Raw genomic sequence first — 22,903 nt, forward strand, 5'->3', positions numbered from 1 at the left:
TTCTGCCTCCCAGACTGCACAGCAATCCAGTCTCTTATTGTGAAAGTTCTCACCTTCCTACTTTCATTTCATCAGACACCTCGGCATTATAAGAAGCAATCCATTTTTTAATCGGCCATTTTCTGGCGAGCTCAATGGGAAATTATGGTGATTTACATTGTTTTTAGCCTTTTTATGGACGCTTTGAGCAATTACAGGATAATGGTTACACTTTTTCCTCTCTGAGGAAAGGCGAGGAAGCAGATACTAACAACTGCACCATGACAGTCGTGGAGCTCCACTGTTGTGTCCCATTGTGCTCTCGCTGATGCTCATTTCCAGCACAGTGAACGAGCCTTGCGAGCCACAAAAAGTGTTTACCGTGTCGTCATGGAGACGAGCGTAGCCTTGGCTCAAGTTGTACAACTTAGAATGAGAGCGCAAAGCATCATGAGGGGAAGTGGCTCCAAATGAAAGCTGGTTAAGAGTGTAAAGGCTGCCATTAATGGACTTGTTGCTGATGTCATCGTTGAGTGGGAAACATAAAAAAAGACTAGGATGTGATTCAATTTGCACACTCCAGTAAGTATACTACGTACACTCCAGGGAACTACTCCTGAGTACTTCCTGGGAGCATGAGTTGTGACAAGGCAGTGCTGTCCCAAATCCATTACTGTCATTGCACACTTTCCAGAAATAACGATCACAATATGTATCCACTTCCTCTTCTTCTCTCCATTTTAATTGTAAATTGCAAACACCCGAGTTAGTTCCTCCCCTTCTGCTACGAAGCCAAGGTGGCTCCATCGCCGCACGCTCACCATTTGGGGCGTGTTGAGTGCAACATCCGGGTACTGACACCGCAGGCGTTTTTCCATACTTCTCAGTACGAACGCACTTATGCACTCAAATGTGTTAAGTGTAAGTGTGGAATACGCGAATTGAGAAAGCATAGGTGCTAATGTGGGAAGCAAACACACCCCTGTGTTTTTTTCCCCCTCTGTGCAGTCTATCACAGCAAGCCGCACTGTGCTTTGACATTTAATTTAGGCCTGTGCGGGAAAATCAATATCCCATAGAAGGTCTTGTTAGAGGCCTTTACAGTGGAATGTATTTAAACCCACGACCATAACTCCTGTGTCTTGCCAAGAGGCCAACATGAGGATCTTAAAACACCTGCACTTTTGTACATTATAAAGCAGAAATAAAGCAGCTACTGACAAAGAACATGATGACGACTCAGAATGAAGAGTCAAATACTAGGGATTGTCTGAACTGATACTCACGATCAGCATCAGTCCGATACTGGCCAAATTTAATAGACTAGATATCGATTGATCCAAAAGCCTTAAGTATCACATAACTGCTCAATTTGACATGACGCGACATGCCGTAAACAGAGACGCATTGTAGTTGCTAGAGCACGTTTTAATCAGCCTCGCGCCATTGTCATCTGTCAGCTATTTGGAGTTACTTTTCATGCAAAAAAGAAGAGAAAAACAGCTGGGGGGAAATTTGTACAAGACGTGTTCCTCAGCATTTGACATTTCAACACCTCAAATCTGATAAAACATTTGCAAAAGCAGCACAGTAAGGTGTATGCAGAGTCTGCCAGTTTTAAAAAGAAAGGTGAGCCGCAACAACAGGCATTCAATCCACTGATGTATTGGAAAAGAAACCAACCTGTCACACCAAGTAAATTTATCTGCGCACCTTCAACAAGTGTCAAGAGTGAGCGTCTCTTGACCACAGCCTCCTCTGATATCAGGTCCGGTGACCAATCAAAAATGCTATAAAAATCTGTGTGTGTTTAAAGTTTAAATAAAAAGGGGTAGCAGGAGTATTGCATCGCTTGAGTCTCTGTCGTGAGCTATTCAATTTCTTCCTTCGGGCGAGCAGAATATGTGTTTGAACATGGTGTTTTTTTAAATGTCTGTCTGTAAGACCCGAAGAAATCTGTTTTATTTTTTCCCGAATTCAATTTTTTCCGTTTCAATTTTTTAGAATTCTGTTTTTTTACCTTTTACACTTATTTTCCCAGCTTAGCGTGTGCACTTTTGTGACGGTAAATAATTAAATGCAGAAATCCTTACATTTAATGATGCAATACATCACTGGTGATATTTTTTGGGCGTCGCACACACACACAGCCGCGTTACCATGTTCTGCTGAACTAAGTGAACCCAGCTAGCTTCCAGCCACGCGCCGCAATCGATGAGTTTCAACATTTTTTCACCAACTTTTTCCAGTGTTCCACGTCGCGTTTAATTCAGGAGGGGGTTGGTTCGTGTTTGTGAGGAGATTCTGCCACGATCGAGCGGAATATTTTGCAACAGAAACGTTCCTTCTCCTCGTGATGACAGCATTTTTATTCACATCATGTGAACTTCCGCGAGATTCCGTGTTTAACAGTAGATTAAGTTGTTAATGGCCAATTACGCGCAGTAAATGCATACAAATCTATGACTATAACAAGAAAGGAGAAAAGAATGTATCGGATTGGTATCAGTATTGGCAGATATGGCAAATATATAGTATCGGTAATGAAAAATCAAGCTGTCCCTATCAAATACGATGAAGTTGATGAAAAACACAAAAACCTGAAAACGAACTGGTCACAATGACACACTGGCTCCTCCCCCGCTGGTCACTGCTAATGTGAAATATAGTTCCACAGCTTGACAGCAATAAAAAGCTACTATATTAAATCTTTTGGAGATAAAAGGTTGGGATCAATTGTGGCTATGATTAAGAGGCCACACATCACTTACTCTGTTTAATGAGCTCTCGGGGATATCAATGACGCCGCTTCACTTTCCAAGGACGTCATTCATATTTGCGAAATAATTGACTTTGAACATCAAGTTCTGCTTAGCCGTGACCTGATCTAAAAAGATAAAATCTAAAATATGTGTGTGTGGATACACTCAGTGCACCATTACACAATCCCCAGAGGTATTAATTTAATAGTGTGTTTATTATTGTGGTAGTTGAACTCCACTGCACCTCAGCTGCTTGTAATACTTTGACTCTTGTGTAGTTGAAAAACCAGCATGCCACTCTTGCACAACTGTGGCATTTTGTAAAAAAAAATCATTTTTGCCAGCTAGGTGCAAGCCTTGATGCACCCGCAGCAGAGTGTCTGCTTCCTGATTGGCCCCCATCGACATTTCATGCTGCACATTAGGACTCTTCACGGCCCACAAACACGTCGGAGTGACTTTAGTGCGTTTGGTGCTGAGAGAGTAGCCATACATTAATCCCGGGCACACAACTCACACTCAGGATGAAATGATTTGGACTCGGCCATATGCAACAAACCAGAACAACTTGCTTCCAAGGAGACACGGTGCTGTTTCGACCCTGGAATCGGTGTCCTCGCCAGCAGCTGACGCAGAACTTGTAGGAGGAGTGTCGTCGGCGTAATTAGATTTGATCACGTGATGCGGTGCACATTAAGCTGGCAGCTGGAGTCAAAGGAGTAGATACATTTCCCATCTGTGACAGACTGCATTTATTGCGACCGCAGGGAAACATGGAAAGGGGAACAAGACGTCCAGTGGTTTCTTCTTCTGAGAAGTCTTCGTGTTCACATCTACGATGCTGAGAACACTTCTGTTTGCAATACAACAAACGTTGTATACATAGGAAAAGAAAGCGTCAGAGTCGCACTGGGGAGATTGGATCAATAAATAAGAACACACACACAAACGCCTCACCAAGTCCTATATCCCCTAAAGACTCATTGACTAATGCCGCAGTAATTGTGTGTCTCCACCCCCAAGGAGGCCTCATGGCGTCCTCAGTGGGTCTGTCTGACGGATGGGCGACCCCCTGTGCCCGCGACGCCAACACTTGAGCTCTGATGTTGTCAATATGGATTATTATTACCAGTTATATATGTTATGTCTACATATACACAGTGTGTGTGTGTTTGTGTGTGTATGAGTGTGCCAGATGTGTCACAGCCAGACACATTGTCACAGTTGTTGTCAGGACAACCACAGTAGTGATGATGACAGTCTCGTTCATTAGGGAGCGCGGAAAGGGCGGACGACTCTCGGGACCTTAACCCTGTTGTCTAGTCTACTCTGTGTGTGTGTGTGTGTGTGTGTGTGTGTGTGTGTGTATGTGTACAGTTGACATCCAGCTAGTGTCGTCTTATATTTTGTGATTTGCCTTCACTTAAGGCCACCATGTTCTTGACACACCACCTAAATGACTCACTGCTGGCTGTCAGATGTCGCTCATGAATATTAACACTTCCTGCGAGTCACTGAAGCCACGCCGTGCTCATGTACTCGCACATATTCAAACATGTGAGGAGGAGCGCCATCTGTCCGCTTGTCTGCCTTCCTCTGTTTTAACATCCCTGACCACCTCTCACTGCCTTTAAAAACATTTGCTTTAAATGTTCTCATTTTAAGTCACTTTGCCACATGGTTCTACGCTAACAGCACCACTTAATTAGTGGTTAGTTAAGCTAAGCTCAACACAGCATGAAAAACAAACCATTTCAACACACACACACACACACAGAAATGATGTATGGACGTAATTATTCACATTTTTATTAAATTTTTGCAACAACAGCTCTTGCAGACATTGTGCTCCATTTATTTTCTATGTGAAAACGTAAAATAAGTTTGTCATTTACTGCGGCACAAAAAAAAGTGATCTTGATTTGCGATATCGTTTCGAAACGATGATTTTTTTCTAACTTTACTGAACAAGCAACATCACAACATACTGCGCCATTTTACTCTAATGACATGACGGCCAAAACTACCTCCTTGCTCTTCCCGTCCTCCAGCGAGCCTCCCCAGCCAGGGTGAGTTGGCTCCACTGACAATCGCAGGAGAAGCGACCGTATTAATGAATCGACTGTTCTTTTGACTTGTGTGTTTGTTATGTGCTGGAATGGACTATCAAGTGAGTGACAGTGCCATTTTTTTGACTTGATGGATTATTTGAAGTCTTCCATTCATTTCCATTAAGACAGTCTCCCGTCAACTGTCCTTCTGGGACCCCCCATGAAGAACGTCAGAAAGACCGCTGAAAATTTCTTTAAAAGTAGAATAACAAAATAATGATAAACTGTGATTTCTTTGAAATGTAAGCACACAGCCCTGAACATGGTGTGTGTGTGTGTGTGTGTGTGTGTGTGTGTGTGTGTGTGTGTGTGTGTGTGCGTGTGTGTGCGTACTCTCACACATGTGTACGTGTGAAATAAATCATCCGCTATCTCTATTCAAAGCAAGAAAATTGTGATTCACATTTTTTCCAAAATCATGCGGCCCTATTGGCAATAATGACAAGATGGAGCAAATTTTGAGGGTGCATAAGCGTCAGAGAGAGAGAGCGGGAGCGAGAGGTGAGCAAAAAGCGCCATCATCATAATGATGATGATGATGAGGATTCAGGCAAAATGTTTGATTCCATTCTTTTGCGACTTCTCTCATCATCTTCTCAGACTTTGACTGTGGCCGGGACACACAAGGGGCCACCTTACACGGTGTGTGTGTGAGTGCCTGGGAAGTACTTAGTTGTGTCGGATCAAAAGAAGCTATCCAACATCTGCTTGCTGTCTTCCTGGCTAATTAAGCACACACACACACACACGCACGCACATACGGAGCACTGGGGGAGACCAATTAGCTGTTAGCGTGCGTTTGATTTTGTAAACAAGTTGAGTGACATTTGAAGTCAGTTTAAACTTTCATGCTCGCAAACAATACTGCATTACATTCCCCACCTGATTGGTGAATGGACATGCTCATAGCGGGGTCAACCGCAGGGGGCAGTACCTCTAGACATGAGCACAAGTGGTCATTCTGCTATCACACGGGTCCTGAGAGTTGCATGATCAGCCATTTAGCTTTCACACTACCCATTACGCATCATGTCACACTCTGTACAGGCTAAGCACAGGACTCTAATGAGGCGCAATTCGTCCGCTGATGAGGCGGGGAATCGAACACATGCACTCATGGTCAGAGCCCCGCCGCTTTAACCTCTAAAATGCTGCTGCAAGCGCTCACGCGAATGCTCAGCTGCTGTTACCATGGCGACGCCCGCACCTCCTTCTGTCATGACTGAGCACCGCGAAAAACATACGTGTACACACGTGCACGTGTTTACACATGAGTGTGGTCATAATGCCAAAGTGCAACTGCACTTCCAATTCCATACAAACACACACACACACACACACACGCACACACACACATGCACAGACATGATAATAGCTCCATTTATCCACATTTAGGCAAATCCCACCATGCAAGTGTGTGCATGTGTGTGTTTGGCTCATTTAGATCCAGCGATCAGACCTCAACAGAATTTAAACACACGCACACACAGCTGACATTTGCATGCAAAGCCACATAAAGCTTGACTGTGAAACATGAGAATGAGGCCAATTAAGAAGACTGATGTAGCGCAGCAAATTCAATTATAGCCCTTTGCATCATTCTATACCAGTAGGAGAAAGGACAGACGGTTAGAAGGAAGGATGAAAGGTGCGCGTGTGTGTGTGTGTGTGTGTGTGTGTGTGGGGGGGGGGGGGGGGGGGGGGGGGTTGTTAAACTCAGTGGTGGCTGCATCTTCTACTGACGCTGCCTCACAGCTGCCGTATTGGGACCGCAGCCATGACACCTCCAAACAAAGGGCTGTGTCTCAATTGGAATACTTACATAAGTATACTTTATCAGTAAGTACAGAATTGTGCAAATTTTGACATAGTAGTGCTACAGTAGATCAAGCCCCCAGCAAATGGCGAAAAACAACGCAAATAATGGTTAAACAACAAGAGCAATCTTGTCAAGGCATCTTCCTGTTGGAAAATCTTAAGTCAATTGACTTGAGACAGTGCCTTCTGCTGGATTCGCAGACGCAACAGTCTTTTTCCCTGGCAGACAGCAAACATCAAGACACATTCCTTAGCTTACCATGAAAAAACTATTTACAATTTAAAGTAAAGAGAAGAAACCCGCCAATATGTGGGAGCACAAATGCTGAATCGCGAATAAATGGCCATCTACTGTACTGTCGTTACGCACTGAGGGGAAACGACAATCACAATATTTACCCGCTTTTTCTTCATCTTCTTCTCTCCTTTTTAAATGGTGAATTGCAACCACTCGAGTTAGTCCCTGCGCCTTTCTGTTACTTAGCCAACATGGTGACTATTAAAGGTGGTAAGTGTCTGTGCACTGCGCACTCACCATGTTGGTCATTTTGAGTGCAACATCTAGGTACAGACAGTGCACTGCGTTTTGCCATATTCAGTGCAAAAGAAATGACTAAATGTAAATACAGAAATTCACGAATTAGGACACAAACCAAGTCAACATCGTCAAGTGTTGATCAGTAAGTTTGTTTGTTGTTGAGTCGCATGTCAGAGCTCTTAAACGCACCGAGTACAAACGGGAGGAGTACTGCGGCAGTAAACGGGCGCAGAGAAGAAGAAGCGCAAAGAGTAAATCATACACAGGAAAGAGAGAGGAGGAGGCGGGGGTGGGGGGATGAGACAGAGTATGCAGGGAGCGACATGTTTGAGAAGTTGGGAAGAAAGGTGGAGATGAGGAAGGGAGACGGTGAGTGATGCAGGAGGGACGGACGAGACGGCGAGCAGATGGTGAGGATGGATGGATGAAGGTGGATAAGAGTGAGGAACTAAGTTGTGAGGGTAGAGGAGGATGGCAATGAAGGAGCGCAGAACATCTTCAGCAGTGGAAAGTGTGATTGAGGCTCAAAAGGACAAGTGAAGGGCAGAATTAGAAACGAGACAAAAGGTAGAAGGGGGACAGTGGGGGGGATTAGACTGGGACCGAGAAGGAGGCTCCCCAAGGAGTGTTGGTAGCGGCGGGGTTGTGATATCTTCAGTTCCGCTCGCAGCCTCGTCTCCCCAAATGCTGAATGCCTTTTGGTTCTAAATTTAGAGCGTTACACAACAAAAGGTTGCATCATCTGCCAACATACTTTCTATTCGCCAGATTTTTCTCTCATCTCATTTCGTCCTCCTGCCTCCCTCTGCTCTCTGGACTCGTAGTGGGCAAGGCTCGTAAATATGTTTGTTTGTAATTACGTCTCTCCGCTAAATAAAGGTCATAGGAAGAGCAAACAAACAAACACTCTACCTTCAGTCGTGTCAATGTCATTTTTATTTATTCCCTTGTTTGGGTGGCCTGCGAATGAGACAGAGGACATACGGGACGCGGCAGGGACTCAAATTCACTTCTAGAGGTGAAAAGTGGGATTGCGAGACAGGGTGGATGACAACTAAGAATAACGCGACCACTGAGTCAGTTGAGGTTTTTGTTATTAAATGCTTTGTGAACATTCTTCACTTCGACAAAATAGTCTTCTCAATACTCTCCAACCTCCTTTACAGTCTTTACATAATGGACAACTAGGAGTGTAACTGTACATGTATTCATAGTCTGATTTTTTTGGTACGGAACATTTGGTACGTTACAGAGGCGTATCGATTTCCCACACGGTACACACTAAGGGATAGGAAGTTTCAGCCAATAAATACAATGCAGCGCAGCCTTTGGCTTGCAGGAGTCATGGCTAGCGATAATGCCAAGGAAAATCCAGAGTTTAAAACCCTCTTCTGTCGTTAAAATTTCATATTTGGGAACACTTGACCTTCCGGGTGAATTACATAAATAGGTAAAGTGAATCAGACGAAAGCAGCGTGCTGCGGTTGTTCAGATGCGGAACGGGTCTGCAAGCTGGAATGATTAATTAGTATCATTTTACTGTCCTAAAAAGAAACCTTGCAAACTATTATACAGTATATTATTTCATTTAATCTATAAATCTATATATAATTTTTGAATTTTACAAGATTAAAGTTAGAATATTATGAGAAAAAATGTGTAATTTTACAAGAAAAAGCAATAATTTTATGAGAAAATACTGCAGTGTGACAAGAACAAAGTCAGAATATAACAAAAAAGTTAAACATTTAGAAGAAAAAAAAGAAAATCTTTGAAATGCCTTAAAGGAAATTTGAAATTTTACCCATCATCCACAATCCTTATGAGAAACATGACCACATATCTTTCCCTTTTCTGTTCATTCTGAAGAGAGAAAAACAGCTAGCATGTGGGAGCTGACGATGCACGTAACGGGACACACCTATTTCGCCTACAAAGCCCTAAAAAAACTCCAAAAAACACAACAATGGTCTACTTACATAACTGAACTGTATAAAAACCAAGCTACAGCGATATTGTTATTGTAGCAGCTAACACGAAGAACTATTTTTCCTGGTGTAGTGACGCAGCGTCTCACGCCACTACCGAGATGTAATGGGCCCACTCCAAAACATTGCGATAGGACTCCAATCTGTACTGAACAACTACGAATACAACAACAAATATGAACAACTACAAATAGACAACCAAATTATGTGTAAAGTATTAGCCCACATTCCATGTTTTGTTTGTACATGGCTAGATTCTGTGTATATAGTTATGATATCAAGCACTTTGTATCATGCTCCATGTATCAGAATCAATACCATGGAGACTTACTCGATGCAAAGTTGTCCGTCTGGCCCAGCTGGCCTTGGGCATCATTTCCAGTTGATTTTGGCTAACAATTCTTCGTTCGTTGCGACGCAATCTCTTGGAGCAATGTCCTCCTCGCCACATACACAAAGCCTTTTCATCGATGGTAACAGTGTTCCACTCAGTGCAGCAGAAACATTTCTGTCAGCATGGCAGGCTCCACATTTAGACCACTAAGTCATGCCGGTCCTGACTCTGTCACCCCCCCGTCTGCTCCATGGCTTCACTTTCTCTTCTTGCCCGCTCCAGCTTCTAAAACATGTAGCTCATCCTCCATATATTCAGGCTCAAAAGGATAAGGTTCTGGATCCACATTTGTTCAAAAGTAGTTGGCGGCGGCTCTGACGAAGTCTACCATGGTTAGTAGTTGCAAACAGACACACTGCTGTTGTTGATGGAAGTAGCACTACTTCCTATCTATGGGCTCTGTGAAATCAATGAGCGGGTAATGTATAAAATGCTCAAAATATGGCAAAATACTGTAAGTATTACACGTTATCTTGAATGTGCCTGTTCCTGCATGGTCACAGCATGTATATAAAACGCTATAACGTTGATGGAGGTTTTTTTTAAAGCCCTTTATAGTCAAAATAGCTGTGTCGCAATACGTACATTGTCAGCTCCCTCGCTCACTGTTTTTCTCTCCCCTTAGAACACACAAAAAGGGAAAGATGTTTTTGCCATGAGGAGTGTAGATGATCGGCAAAATAAACAAAAAAAATGCCGTTTTAAGATGAGAAAAAGTCATTTATTTACAATAAATAAGTTTAAATTTTACATGAAAGTCGAAATGTTATGAAAAAAAAAGGTGCACTTGTTAGGAATGGAATATTTGCTGAACACACTTCTGTAAGAAAACATAACTTAATGAGAAAATAGTCAGGAAAAAGGCAGAATTTTACAATAAATGATTAAAGTTGAATTCCCATCATTATAAATATGAGAAATATGAGAAAAAAAGTTGGACTTTTCCTCAAAAAACCATTAGAGCCGTTCACAAGCGGTTTTATGTTTTGCATTTGACTCCCTAACTGTACCAAAACGAAGTGAACCGTGACCTTAAAAACAAAATATGTGTTCAACCGCGATTTTGGCATAGACCCTTGTGGACAACCAGTTCAAATGATTTGGAAGGAAAGGAAACGAAAGTGCATATTTTTCTGCGTCTTTGCCTCTTTCATGTGAAACCACTGGGAGGGAAAGGGCAGGGCGGAGGGAAAGGTTTGTGGACGGCAGGCACTCCAGCGGGAAGGAGGAGGGGGCTGTGAGGAGAATGCGAGATGATGATGAACGAGACAAACATGGAGATACGGAGGGGGAGCTACTTGTAGACAGACCTTTTTTGCAGCCTGACAGCTCATTGGATGACAGCGAAGGAGTGAGCAGCGGAGAGAAAGTTTGATGAAGTGCAGCAAAGATGGGAAGAGGGAAGCGGGTGATTGAGCGAGGTGGATAATTGGCCCGAGCGGTGCAGTGAAATTGCGACTGTGAATGAAGAGCGAGCAAAAAGGAAGTGGCGAGGAGAGACGAGTTCCAGGAGCAGAAAAACAAAAGATGATCCGTGTTTCTTTACACGCACTCTGCATACGAGCATATGCAGGTTACAGTGTTCCAGCAAACTAAAAACATGTAATAATACACATTAAAGCAGGACTCATGTGCTACGTCAAACTTCATTGTTTACAACTTAATCTTGCTGCCTTCTCCTCACTTCATGTTTTGATCCTATTGTGGAAACACAATCATGGGCTGACCATACAAACATGCGCACACATCATGCCCTCAGCGCAGCTGACTGTATTTCATTCGCTCCTCCACAGTAACAATTCACAAACTTCACCAGAAAAAATCACCAGAAAGACTCCAAAATAATAGATACACAGAGCAGGTGAGAAATGTATTAATAACATCCAGAAATTGAGGCTATTTAGTGTACGAGACCTAGTGTCCGCAGAAAATGCCGGCGCAGCATGTTGATGCAGCCACATAGACGTGGTTACAAATAGTGTTGAAGCTGCAGACTGTACACTGCATACAAGTTTTCGAATGGTGTAAATCGGTCAAGTAAAACCAGACCTACGATCAATAATATTCACCATGAAGTCGTCATGTCTTCATGCTTGTTGCTCATTAGTATGTGGTAATACCAGGATTTCCCAAGCCTTCATTTATTTGTGGTGACACACCACAATTCATTTTGGCCCACAAAGAAGGATTTGTTGCTACCTTTGATATAATTTATTTTTAGATTTGGTGCCATAGGCTCACCCTCGCTCACATGCATATTATAATCGGACTGTCTGAATGGCTTGTCATTACAACTCCATCCACTAGATGGCATTGTCAACATAGCAACGGTCTTACTCACGGTGTGAACAAAAAACAACAACAAAGAACTACCATTTTACATAGGTAACAACGACGAAGTACTAACACAAAAGATGTAGCATTAACTGTTATTTCCAAGTGCCTGCAATGCATGCTGGGTACTCAAGTGGCAACTCCCCTCAGAGCTACAATACAGTGAGATATTAGATGTACAATGACGTGTACATTATTTTTAATAATCAGCGCACACTTACATGGAGACCAAGACACATTATGAATGTTTAACTGCCAACGACGCAAACACGTCTACCAATGCATGAAATGAAACCATCAACCCGAAGCAAATAACTTCATGTTCTGTTGTGAAATAACATTTAAAAACATGACATAATGTCACATTTCTTACGACACCAACCAAAAAGGTCAGTTTTACTTGTCCACGCACAAACGCCGAGTTGTGCGTCATGGCCAGTTATGCAAATTAGACGACAATGTCATCAAGCACCACCCCCAACCCACCACCACAGATAAATTGCAGACATGAAAATCACTGAACACGCTATGTCAGAATGAAATAGATAAGCGTGCAGTCACACGTGTGAAAAAAGGAAAACAACTGAGGCGTGAATAACTGTTTTTAAGATGAAATACAAAAGGTAAACACAAACGGACAAACAAGCACAACATTTTCCAAAAGAAAACAAGGTATAGATATACCTCTTCTACATGAAAGGTATCCTTAGCTCCTTGGTGGGCTGGGCGAGCCCCCTAATATAATTGTAGGGGAAATACTGGCATATACTGTTGGTGAAAAAAGAGTGACATTGCCGGGTGGCGTGAAAGAGGGAGTGATGGAGTGAGATAGGTCGTGAGCTGAAAGTTTATCTGCATTGCTGTACCACACTCAGCGAAGCATTGTAAAAACGTCAGCATAAATTGTCCCGCAGCAGCATCTTCTATGAATCTGCATTTCACCAGCCACATGTGCGCCACCGCAGAGGCCTGCCCATTCCTTGAAACACATCCCATCATACAGCAACCGAGAGATGCTCAGCTGCAGAACCCACGGGCATATAGCGCTCTTAATCCGTTCAACACCTTCTCCACATCTAAACTACGTATGGCCATTCCGAGGACATCCCTGCAAAAATGAACAAGTCTTACAAAATCTGAGCACGGCAACATTGTGACAGTCCAACAGATGGAAACAAACGCTCCCCAGGTACCAAAGTTATTGACCCTGACGACAGCAGCCTTGGGAACCTTACTCCATTCACTTGACACCACTGTGTATTGAAGCCATAAAATGCTATTGTAATATCAAATACACTTTCTTGCTGTTTACTCTCTGTTCCTGTGGCAGCGTGTTTGGGCAGCAGCCTAGAAGGTCTGGAATAATTGCACCCTCTGCTCTCCTAAAAGAGTTGTGAGTGAGTTATGTCCATCTTTTATTCAGACAATGTTTTACTGTCATGTGTCATCTGACAACAGCCCAAACATAATTTGTCACCATCTTTTGGACCACAACAAAATTTTGACCTTTTTCTTTTTTATTCCTCCGACACTCTCGGAGCACATCTGTTTCTTCCGAGCGTTGTCCAGCGCAAGAGGATTATGTGCATGAACCCCGCTCTCATGCTGCAGGATCAGTTTGGTGTTTATTGTGTCGAGTGTGTGAGGAGCCACTAATCGGACACTTGGTGCTGCTATTTTTTTGGCCTATTTTGCCTAATCCGGTGTCTTGTCTCCCTGCCAGCGTCCAGATGAATCCCATGACACAGCTTTACTACAAGAAGGTGAGGATGTCCATGCTAACATCCACCTTACAGAACATTACCACGCACATTACACTCACACTGTTTTTGTGGTCTGAAGGCGACGTACTCGCCGTACCGCGACCGCATCCCGCTGCAGATCGTGCGGGCCGAGGTGGAGTTGTCTGCAGAGGAGCGAGCCTACCTTACGGCGGTGGAGAAGGGAGACTATGCGGGTGTCAAACATGCGCTCCGTGAGGCGGAGGTCTACTACAACATGGATGTCAACTGTCTGGACCCGCTCGGTCGCAGCGCTCTACTCATTGCCATTGAGAACGAGAACCTGGAGATCATGGAGCTCCTGCTCGACCACGGCATCCACACCGGCGACGCCCTGCTCTACGCCATTAGGAAGGAGGTGGTGGGCGCCGTGGAGCTGCTGCTGTCACATCGGCGGCCGAGCGGTGAGAAACAGGTGTGTTACATTTATATTAATATATTTTAGGTGCACATAATTGGATTAATGATGTTGATGACTCGATGAGTCAGCCGCTAACTAGTCCCATTGACCACATTTACATGCACACAATATTCTGGTTACGATTCATATTCTCTTTAAGACAAGATGTGTTTGAATCCACAATTGGGCCACATAAAAAAAAAAAAATAATCTTGATTCACTCTAAAATGGGATCTAATGACACCCTTTTTTTTGTTTTACTGAACAAGATGCATCACAAACAAACTCTGCCATTTTATTCAAGGACTCAAGGCGCATTAGCATGACGGTTGACATGTTTTTGATTTGATGAATTAGTTCTTTCTAGTTCCTAGATTAATTCTTTCTTTTGTTGTTTTACTGAAGAAAGTCTGCCATCAACTGGTCTTCCGAGACCATGAAAAACGGCAGAAAGACCATTGGAAGTTTCTTTAAGCAGAACAAGACAATGAGTAGTCTAACAATGATGATAATAATAAAACACAGTTTGATTTCTTTAATATACAAGCACGTGGTCCTGAACATGGTTTGTGCACATGAGTGAAAAAAAATAATCCCATAGAATTGTAATCTCAGCTCAAAACAAGAAAATCGTGACTCACATTTTCTGCAGATTCGTGCAGCCTCAATGCACGAGTCAGGCCCTATGATTTCCGCAGACGTAATTGCCGAATTGTCCAATAAAAACAGAATCTATCGTTAAATGCGTAATCCTGCGGAAACTGACATGATGAAATGCTGTCATTGTGAGAAGGAATGTTTTTGTGGAGAAATATTTCCCCAGTGGACCGCTCAATCATGACGGAATCGCCTTCCAAACGCTAACCCGCCTCCACCCGAAAAGAACATGTAGAAACGGCGACCTGAAACACAGCAAAAGTTGGCAAAAGAACTTCGAAACTCATCTCTTACAGAGCATGAGTGGGGGTTAGCTTAGTTCAGCCGCTCATTCTCGTACGGCTATGTGTGTGTGCAGCTCAGGCTGTATGAGTGTGTTTACACCTTGTTGTGTTTTACCGCCTGTTAATGCAAACAAGCGTTTTACGATGCCTGCTGACGTTGTGCAAGTTCTCAGTGAATTAAGAATGAAAGCCACAGCAGCAGGAGGCATTTTAATATCTGCACCCAAGCTCGTTTCACTTAAGTGTCAAGTGACATTCTCAACACACAACACACTTCTGGCCTTCAAAATAATAATAAATAAGAGTAATAATAAAAACGTGCCACATCCTGTCTAATTGTGCACACAAAATAAGGGTGTCATAAAAAAATAACTTACCATAATAAAGCAATTGGAATTGCATCGGTGACCATGTCCTCCTTACTCAGAAATACGAACGTTACAATTTGTTGAGGATTTGGTAGCAATGTGTGCAGAGGCTGACATCCCATTAGAAAAGTTAGCCAAGCTACATCCGTTTCTGAAGTACTGGGCAAAATTGTCCAATGATGTATTTCATCAACAAATGTAAGGATTTTTATATTTAATTAACAGACATTTCATTCACATACCCAAAAAGCACACACTCGATGGTGGTAAAATAAGTGTTTAAAACAGAAAAACAGAATTAGGAAAAAAATAAAAGATTTCATAGGGCCGTACAAAAGTCATAAAAGTATTCCCATTTACATGTTACATCAGCATATGCCCAATATGTTTGGTATTAACGTCATAACATCAACACAAAACAAAGGTATTGTTTTTTTTCTGCCAAAAAGATGGATCCTGAAGACAAAATGCTTGCCTTTGTGTCACATTTTGTTGCCTTGGTGATTTTGTGTCACATGCTGATCAAAATCATTATTTGGTCATGGCTTTTTTACGTTTTTCAGATATTGGTAGAAAAAAATTACCGTTCCGTTATTTACACAAATTTTCCAAATGATTTATGGCCTAAAATTGGGTTTGATACAGGCATATGCTGGGGGTCCCAAAAGGGTTTTAAATAACCAGAAAATTACCTTAATTTGGAATTACATGTTCAAAAGTTTTCACAAATTTTACTGGTTAATACAGGAATATTGTGTGCATATAAACTTACTGATTTGGGAGGCACACTGAAGCTGACTGCGGGTCAAAGGGCTGTGGCAGTGCAAACAAACATCCTCGCTGCAAACTGCCATGTTACTTGATGAGCTTCTCTTCCGAACAAAACGCTTGGCAGCCATGCAGACGACAAGGATGGGGCTAGGAAAGAGAAGTGGGCGGCGGGAACGCGGGACGGATCTGATAAGACGTGGAAAGACGGATGAAAAGCGAGCGCTCCAAACAGCTGAAAATGACAAAGATGAGACACGGGTGGATGGAGGGAAGCCAGACAGAGTAAGGAGGAATAAGAAATGAAGAAAGGAACACAGAGAGAGACATGCAGATGAGGGAAGGCACTCGCTCTTCTTTGATGTCAGAAGTGTGTGTGTCTACATGCAAATGTGCATCTATTTTTGCTGTAAATGTGATGAACAGAAACGCAAAACTTCCTGTACTTTACTGTCAAGGGACTGAATGTGTATGTGTGTGTGTGTGCTTGTTGGTCTTTAATAAGTGTTGCTCCCCACCAGGGCAGCTTTTCTCACACTCCTTATCAAATCCAAAGAAAAGTGAGAGATGCGATAAAGAAAGAGGGATTTGTCAGCAGAGCGATGGTAGGGAGACAAGCGGCGAGGAAGAGGGGGCTGATGGGAAGTGAAGGTTAGCCGAGGAGAGTGAGGAGGAAGAAAGCAGCGAATATGAGATGAAGAGGGAGTGTGAAGACGAGGACATGGATGCAGACGTGGGGAGCGGTGGGAAAGTGGGCCAGGAGGAGGTGAGCTGAGGAGGATGCAATGGAGCGAAAGGCAATAAGATTAGAAGTGGAGGCTTGGCTCTCCCTCAGAGAGATGAAAGAGTCCGCCTGTGTCCTCGCCCCTTATCCTCAAGTCTGCTTGTCACACTCCACTTTTCCTACCTTCAGACTGGACACACTTTGGCGCCAATAATCCTCATGCAAAGCAATGTCTTCTCCAGGTTCCCTCACTGATGATGGATAGTCAGTTTTCAGAGTTCACCCCTGACATAACTCCAATCATGCTCGCTGCTCACACCAACAACTACGAGATCATCAAGCTGCTGGTGCAGAGAAAGGTAACAATCCTTCAGTCACCTGGTGGCTGTATTTGATTGACAGGCCATATCACATCCTCTTCAACTTTTGTAGGTCACCATTCCCAGACCGCACCAGATCCGCTGCGACTGTGTAGAGTGTGTCTCCAGTTCAGAGGTAGGTGGCTCACGTCAAAGTAAACTATAAGGACAAATGTAGTGGGACATGTGGCCATGACGCCGACAGTGGAGTGTGTCTGTGAGGTCTGAGGTCACTGACGTTGGACCTGAGAGACACCACACCAAACACTTTGGTTCCTATTGTTCCAAATTAAACCTATACAAAAAAAACCCTTCATGTCCTTTACAGGTGGACAGCCTACGGCACTCGCGGTCTCGACTCAACATCTACAAGGCTTTGGCGTCACCCTCACTCATTGCACTGTCCAGCGAGGATCCGATCCTGACGGCCTTCAGACTGGGCTGGGAACTCAAAGAGCTCAGCAAGGTGCATGTCTATCACCTGGGTCTGTCTCCTCTAGGGCAGTGGGTCCCAAAGTTTTTACAGTGGTGAACCTTTCAGACATTTGACCTGAAGCCAAGTACCCCCGACTCCTGCACACTTAAAAAATACAAAACTTTTGATATTAATGAAGTTGAAATCTTGAACATAATGAATTGGTCTTAATTTTATACAGTAGTAATTTCACATGGGCACATTTTGGATAACGTTTCACATGAGCACTAAAAAATAGATATAAAGCAGTATCTGAAGTACAAAAATACAACCAACGATAAAGCCCCACTCACAGTAACAGGTTTTCACCGCTGCACCAAGCGGGGACTGGAACACCAATATAAATAAAATAGTTGAGTTATATTAATATTAATTATTATTAATGCACAAAATAATCATCCAATGTACTTATCTGTTCATATGATGCACACAGAGCGATGAACAACATCGTGTGCTGTCTCTTTCCAGCTTTCCGCTCCGTTCTCCACTGCGCCGTGAGGCGTTCAGGCGCACTCGTAATTAGGAGTGTTAGGTGCTAATTGTTTTTAGTATTTATTCACGTACCCCCGGGGGTACGTGTGCCCCACTTTGGGAACCTAGGCTGGAGGGTGTGCTTTACTTTAAAGGGAAAGACATCTGAATGTGGAAGAATTCCACTGGTGAAGGCCAAGTAGCAAATATATGTGTTCAACAGTAACAATAACAAAAACTTCCCCACAGGTGGAGAATGAGTTCCGTCAGGAGTATGAAGAGCTTTCTCAGCAGTGTAAACGTTTTGCCAAGGACCTTCTGGACCAGGCTAGGAGTTCCAGAGAACTTGAGACCATCCTGAACCACAGGGACAATGACCACAGTGAAGAACTGGACCCCAGACAGTGCCACGACCGGGCCAAACTCAAGCTAGCCATCAAATACCACCAAAAAGAGGTGCGTAAAGCTTTAGCCACATTGCTGATCTTCATACAAAGCGTGTCCGTGTGGACAACCAGTGTTAGGAATAGGAAGTCCTTCCAATGGACATGTGGATTGGGCTGAAAGCAGTGCTTTTGAGTGTAGCACCCCGGATACAAGAACATATTTTACTGCTAGTGTAGCAAGAAGCATGAAGAAAGACGTCTAGAAAGAAGGGAGGAGAGGAGGGACGGCTGAGGGAGTCAAAGCGGAGGACTGAGTGAGATAACAAGCTGCAGCCATACAAAGAAAAGAGCTTTAATAGGACAGAAAGAGGAGGGGAAAAACTGAGAGCTTGGGGGATCAAGCCAGCAAGAGGGAAGATTTAGCAGTGTGGAGAAAAGGCGCCCAAGGCATCTCTTGGTCTGTCCGCCTGTTTCCCACCACCGCCGCCGCCGCCTGTGGCTTCCTGCAGCAGACGGGTGCTGCCAGACAGATGAAAGCAGAAAGACATGACGGCAGCAGCGAGATCTTACGAGGATGAGGATGGTGGGCGACATTTCAGCAGGTCGTAAAAAGCATGATGAAGCTCTCAAGAGGAGGGAAGAGAGGGAGGTTTGTCTTCAGAAGACAAAAAAGGCAAGACATTTCTGTTTGACAATGACTGAATGACCACCTGGGATCTGAAGAGGTCAGTTTTTTTCCAGATTCTGGATCAAAGGGATACTGATCTGATGAGATAAGGCAATGGAATTTTCTAAATGTCCAATTTGGATCAGATCCAGATTAAAACTGGAATGTGTCTTAAATGGAATACACTTTGAGTACACTTCAATAAGTATTTTGTGTAATTCCCGAGGGCACACATTTTGTCAGTGTACTGCTGTCCCAAATTGATTGCAGTCGTTGCACACTTAGTGGAAAGGATGATTGCCTCCTCTTCTTCTACTCTCCTCTTAAATAGTGAATTGGAACCACTCGAGTTAGTCCATCCCCTTCACGCACTCACCATTTGGACCATTTTGAGTGCAACATCCGGTGCTGACAGTGCACACTGCATTCTGCCTTACTTGTCAGTGTGAACGTACCTACATGCACTCAAAATGCAAAGTGCAAGTACAGAAGTGCACATATTGAGACATAGCGCTAGTCTTGGCGTTTTCTTATACTGGAATCAATCACAAATCAACACAGTTATTGTCCAAAATGATTAGGCACCACTGCGCAAATTTTGGAAATGTGATGCTGTCCCAAGCAGATCCTCGCACACTCACCAGAAATGACGAATGCAATATTTACCCGCTTCCTCTCCTTGTCTCCTTTAAATTGTAAATTGCAACCACTGGAGTTAGTCCCTCCCCTTCTGCTACATAGCCAAGATGGTGACTACTGAGTGTTATAAGAGTTCAGCACGGCACACTCACCATTTGAGGCGTTTTGAGTGCAACATTCGAGTACTGACAGCGCACTGCATTTGGCCGTACTTCTCAGCGTGAATGCACTTATGCACTCAAAAGACTAAGTGTCAGCACGAACCGGCGCCAATTGAGCCAACAGCACTGTTCTGACATCCTTAATACCAGATAAAATTTACAAGAGATATGAGTTTTTTCCTCCCAATAAAAGCAGACGGGACTGTTTGGAAATGAAAAAATAATCTCAGGTAACCATCCGTAAGCAAATGATGCAGTTCTCAAGGGAGTGAGGAGGTAAGCATGTAAGCAAAGGGGGGAGGAAGACTACACGCTACATGTATTCATATTTAATCAGAGTCGCGTGTGACGGAGGCAAAGAAGAAGATGAGGCAGACGCCAGCGCGCAGAGCGGGAAGCGGGCAGGAAGTCTTGTGTCGCCATGACAACGACAGATGTTGGTAAACAGACGCCTCATTAGCCTCTCCAGACACCCTGAGCTTGTATGTGTTTATAGCTGTTAGCGAGGGCTAATCTGGGCTTTGTGCTCACCGTGATGGAATATTACATGGCCTCATCACGACACACATTATCTTTTACCTGCAGTTTTCACTTGTTGTATGCTTTTATTCTTGTGTATCTGTGTCTTTTGTGTGTGTGTGTGCGTGCGTGTTCTGGCACATCGCTCAGTGTGATGGAGGTCGCGGGGTTGCGCTAAGAGCTGCCACCATATTTTAGCATCATAGGGCTTTATGGCACAATTATGTAATGCTTTGATTGTGTGAGCGAAACGTGCTATTGTGTCTCACACACACACACACACACACCTGCATGCCTTTCATGAAAAGATGTGGAGGATGTTTACTCAATGCCTTTAATACAAAGCAACATCATTATTCACATTTGTTAATGCCACCAAGATGATCTACCCACTGACTGTCTTTTATTAGTGTTTGTGTTTTTTTGTATGTGCATGTGCGTGTGCGTGTGCGAAAGGGATAGCCCGTCAGCAACCTATAATGTGATCAATGCAAATTACATCTGCAACACACGTGTCCCTTTGTTTTGCATTTTCAATCATCACTATCTCTCTCCCATCCTCAACTTCCTCTCCAGTGTTTCCCCTACGTTTACAGCTTTGGGGTGATGGGTGGATGGGGGTGCATGCAAGTAGTGTGTGTGTGCATGGTGGTAGTGAGGGCATATGGCAGCCGATCCACGACACAAACACGCCTGCCGACTGCATTGGGATCGATCCTCCACAGTGACATTTCACATACTTTCATGACAGAAAGCAACAGAAAGACTCCAAAATAATCCACAACGTCAAAATAAAGACACGTCATTTCATTAATGAGATGGCTCCTCCGCACGAGACGAAAAATAAAATGCTGTCATGTAAATAAGTAAGTAAAGTAAGTATTTCATAAATAAGTAAGTAAATAAGATGCTAATTAGTTAGTTTAATAAAAGAACAATGTGTTCAATGTGTGGCCTGTTCTATACGAAAGCTGACGTTAATTACTTGTGATCTAATATAGCAGCATTAGACATTACTCTCAACATTACTCTCGGACTTCCTTCCTTCTTGTTCTCTGCTCTCATCTCCTTAACCCGTGAACCTGAAGCACAGCAGGACACGCAGGAAGTGGTCAACTTTGGAAAGTGAAGGTCGTGTAAGCGATGACAACAACATGCTCACATTTAGAGCACATTGTATGCATTATTCATGCTCTGGTTATACGGACTGAGCCTTTAACCTTCAATAATTAAGGCTGCCATGGATGCACAAATCACAGATGAACGATAATCATCTCACACACACACACACACACATACACACACAACCACAGACCAACAATCGAGGGAAGAAAAAGTTGCTGCTGCATGTCATTATGACAACCGTCATTGATTTTTCCCAATGTAAATGTTTTCATCCCTGCTGCCGTCTGAGATTACTCATTTTTAGTGGTTAACCACAGTTTAACCTGCCATCCAACTTTGATGTGTGTGTCTGAATCATTTAACACATCTTTTATTTGTCTTTGATAGCTGCTAAACTATTCATGTGGTGCGAGTGAGCGTGTGTCTGCCGGACCATATTTGCCTCATGTACGTGTTCAATAATCAACAGCATCACTCATGGTTTACACAGTTGAAGCAAATTCAGAAAATTAATTAGTCAATCAGGAGGAAAAAGTCATAGCTTTCATCAGTCAATTAGCAAGCGGCCTCTACCTTCATGACAACGACTGTATGTTGCGCTGGAATACTCATCCTGCTGATTGAACCATTCACTCAGCGAAGTGATGAAGCGAAAAGGAACAAAAAAATCGATCACCAGTTAAAAAGGTGGTGAGGAGACACAAACGCACACTTCATATTTGCATATAAATCACAAGATTGAATCAGTGCTTGCGCAGCCTCAGTTTTTAGCATATTGCTTTGCCACGTGGCATGGGCAGATTACATCAGGCCTCAGAGTAATTGAATTAAGCAGTGCCACGTAGCATTGCCTTGGTTAGCATACACCTCCCTTTCGGGGTCAGATGGCTCGGCAATCAAATTAGATGGAAAGACGCATTTTCAACAACACACAGTGCATGCATGCTTAAAAAAACAACATGCAAATGCAGGGCTCCAGACTAACTTTTTTTACTAGGAGCACAGTGTCCCCTAACTTAAAATTTGAGGAGCGCAAGAAGAGAATTTGGGGGCGCACACTGAAATCGACTTGCAAAGTAAATATTGGCATTCCCTCTCATTTTGACTGTATTACTGATTAATACTTGAACAACAAATGGCAACTGTCTTCTCTAACCTCTCTGTCCCTAGCTTCTGGAAGGCGTCATTGGTGGAA

General features: G+C 43.4%; 1 protein-coding gene across 1 annotated transcript in view; it reads left to right on the forward strand.

The window, feature by feature from the left end:
- The window catches only part of trpc5a (transient receptor potential cation channel, subfamily C, member 5a), a 61,276-nt gene that overhangs the window by 14,346 nt on the left and 24,027 nt on the right, over positions 1–22,903 (forward strand). Inside the window, exons 2-7 of the mRNA XM_054800745.1 lie at positions 13,648–13,687; positions 13,767–14,120; positions 17,149–17,265; positions 17,339–17,401; positions 17,594–17,731; positions 18,461–18,667. Of these exons, the coding sequence (XP_054656720.1) occupies positions 13,655–13,687; positions 13,767–14,120; positions 17,149–17,265; positions 17,339–17,401; positions 17,594–17,731; positions 18,461–18,667 (912 nt within the window). The 5' untranslated portion in view covers positions 13,648–13,654. The remainder of the gene's footprint in view (positions 1–13,647; positions 13,688–13,766; positions 14,121–17,148; positions 17,266–17,338; positions 17,402–17,593; positions 17,732–18,460; positions 18,668–22,903) is intronic.

Source organism: Dunckerocampus dactyliophorus, chromosome 15 (assembly GCF_027744805.1).
Source record: "Dunckerocampus dactyliophorus isolate RoL2022-P2 chromosome 15, RoL_Ddac_1.1, whole genome shotgun sequence".
Lineage (NCBI taxonomy): Eukaryota > Metazoa > Chordata > Actinopteri > Syngnathiformes > Syngnathidae > Dunckerocampus > Dunckerocampus dactyliophorus.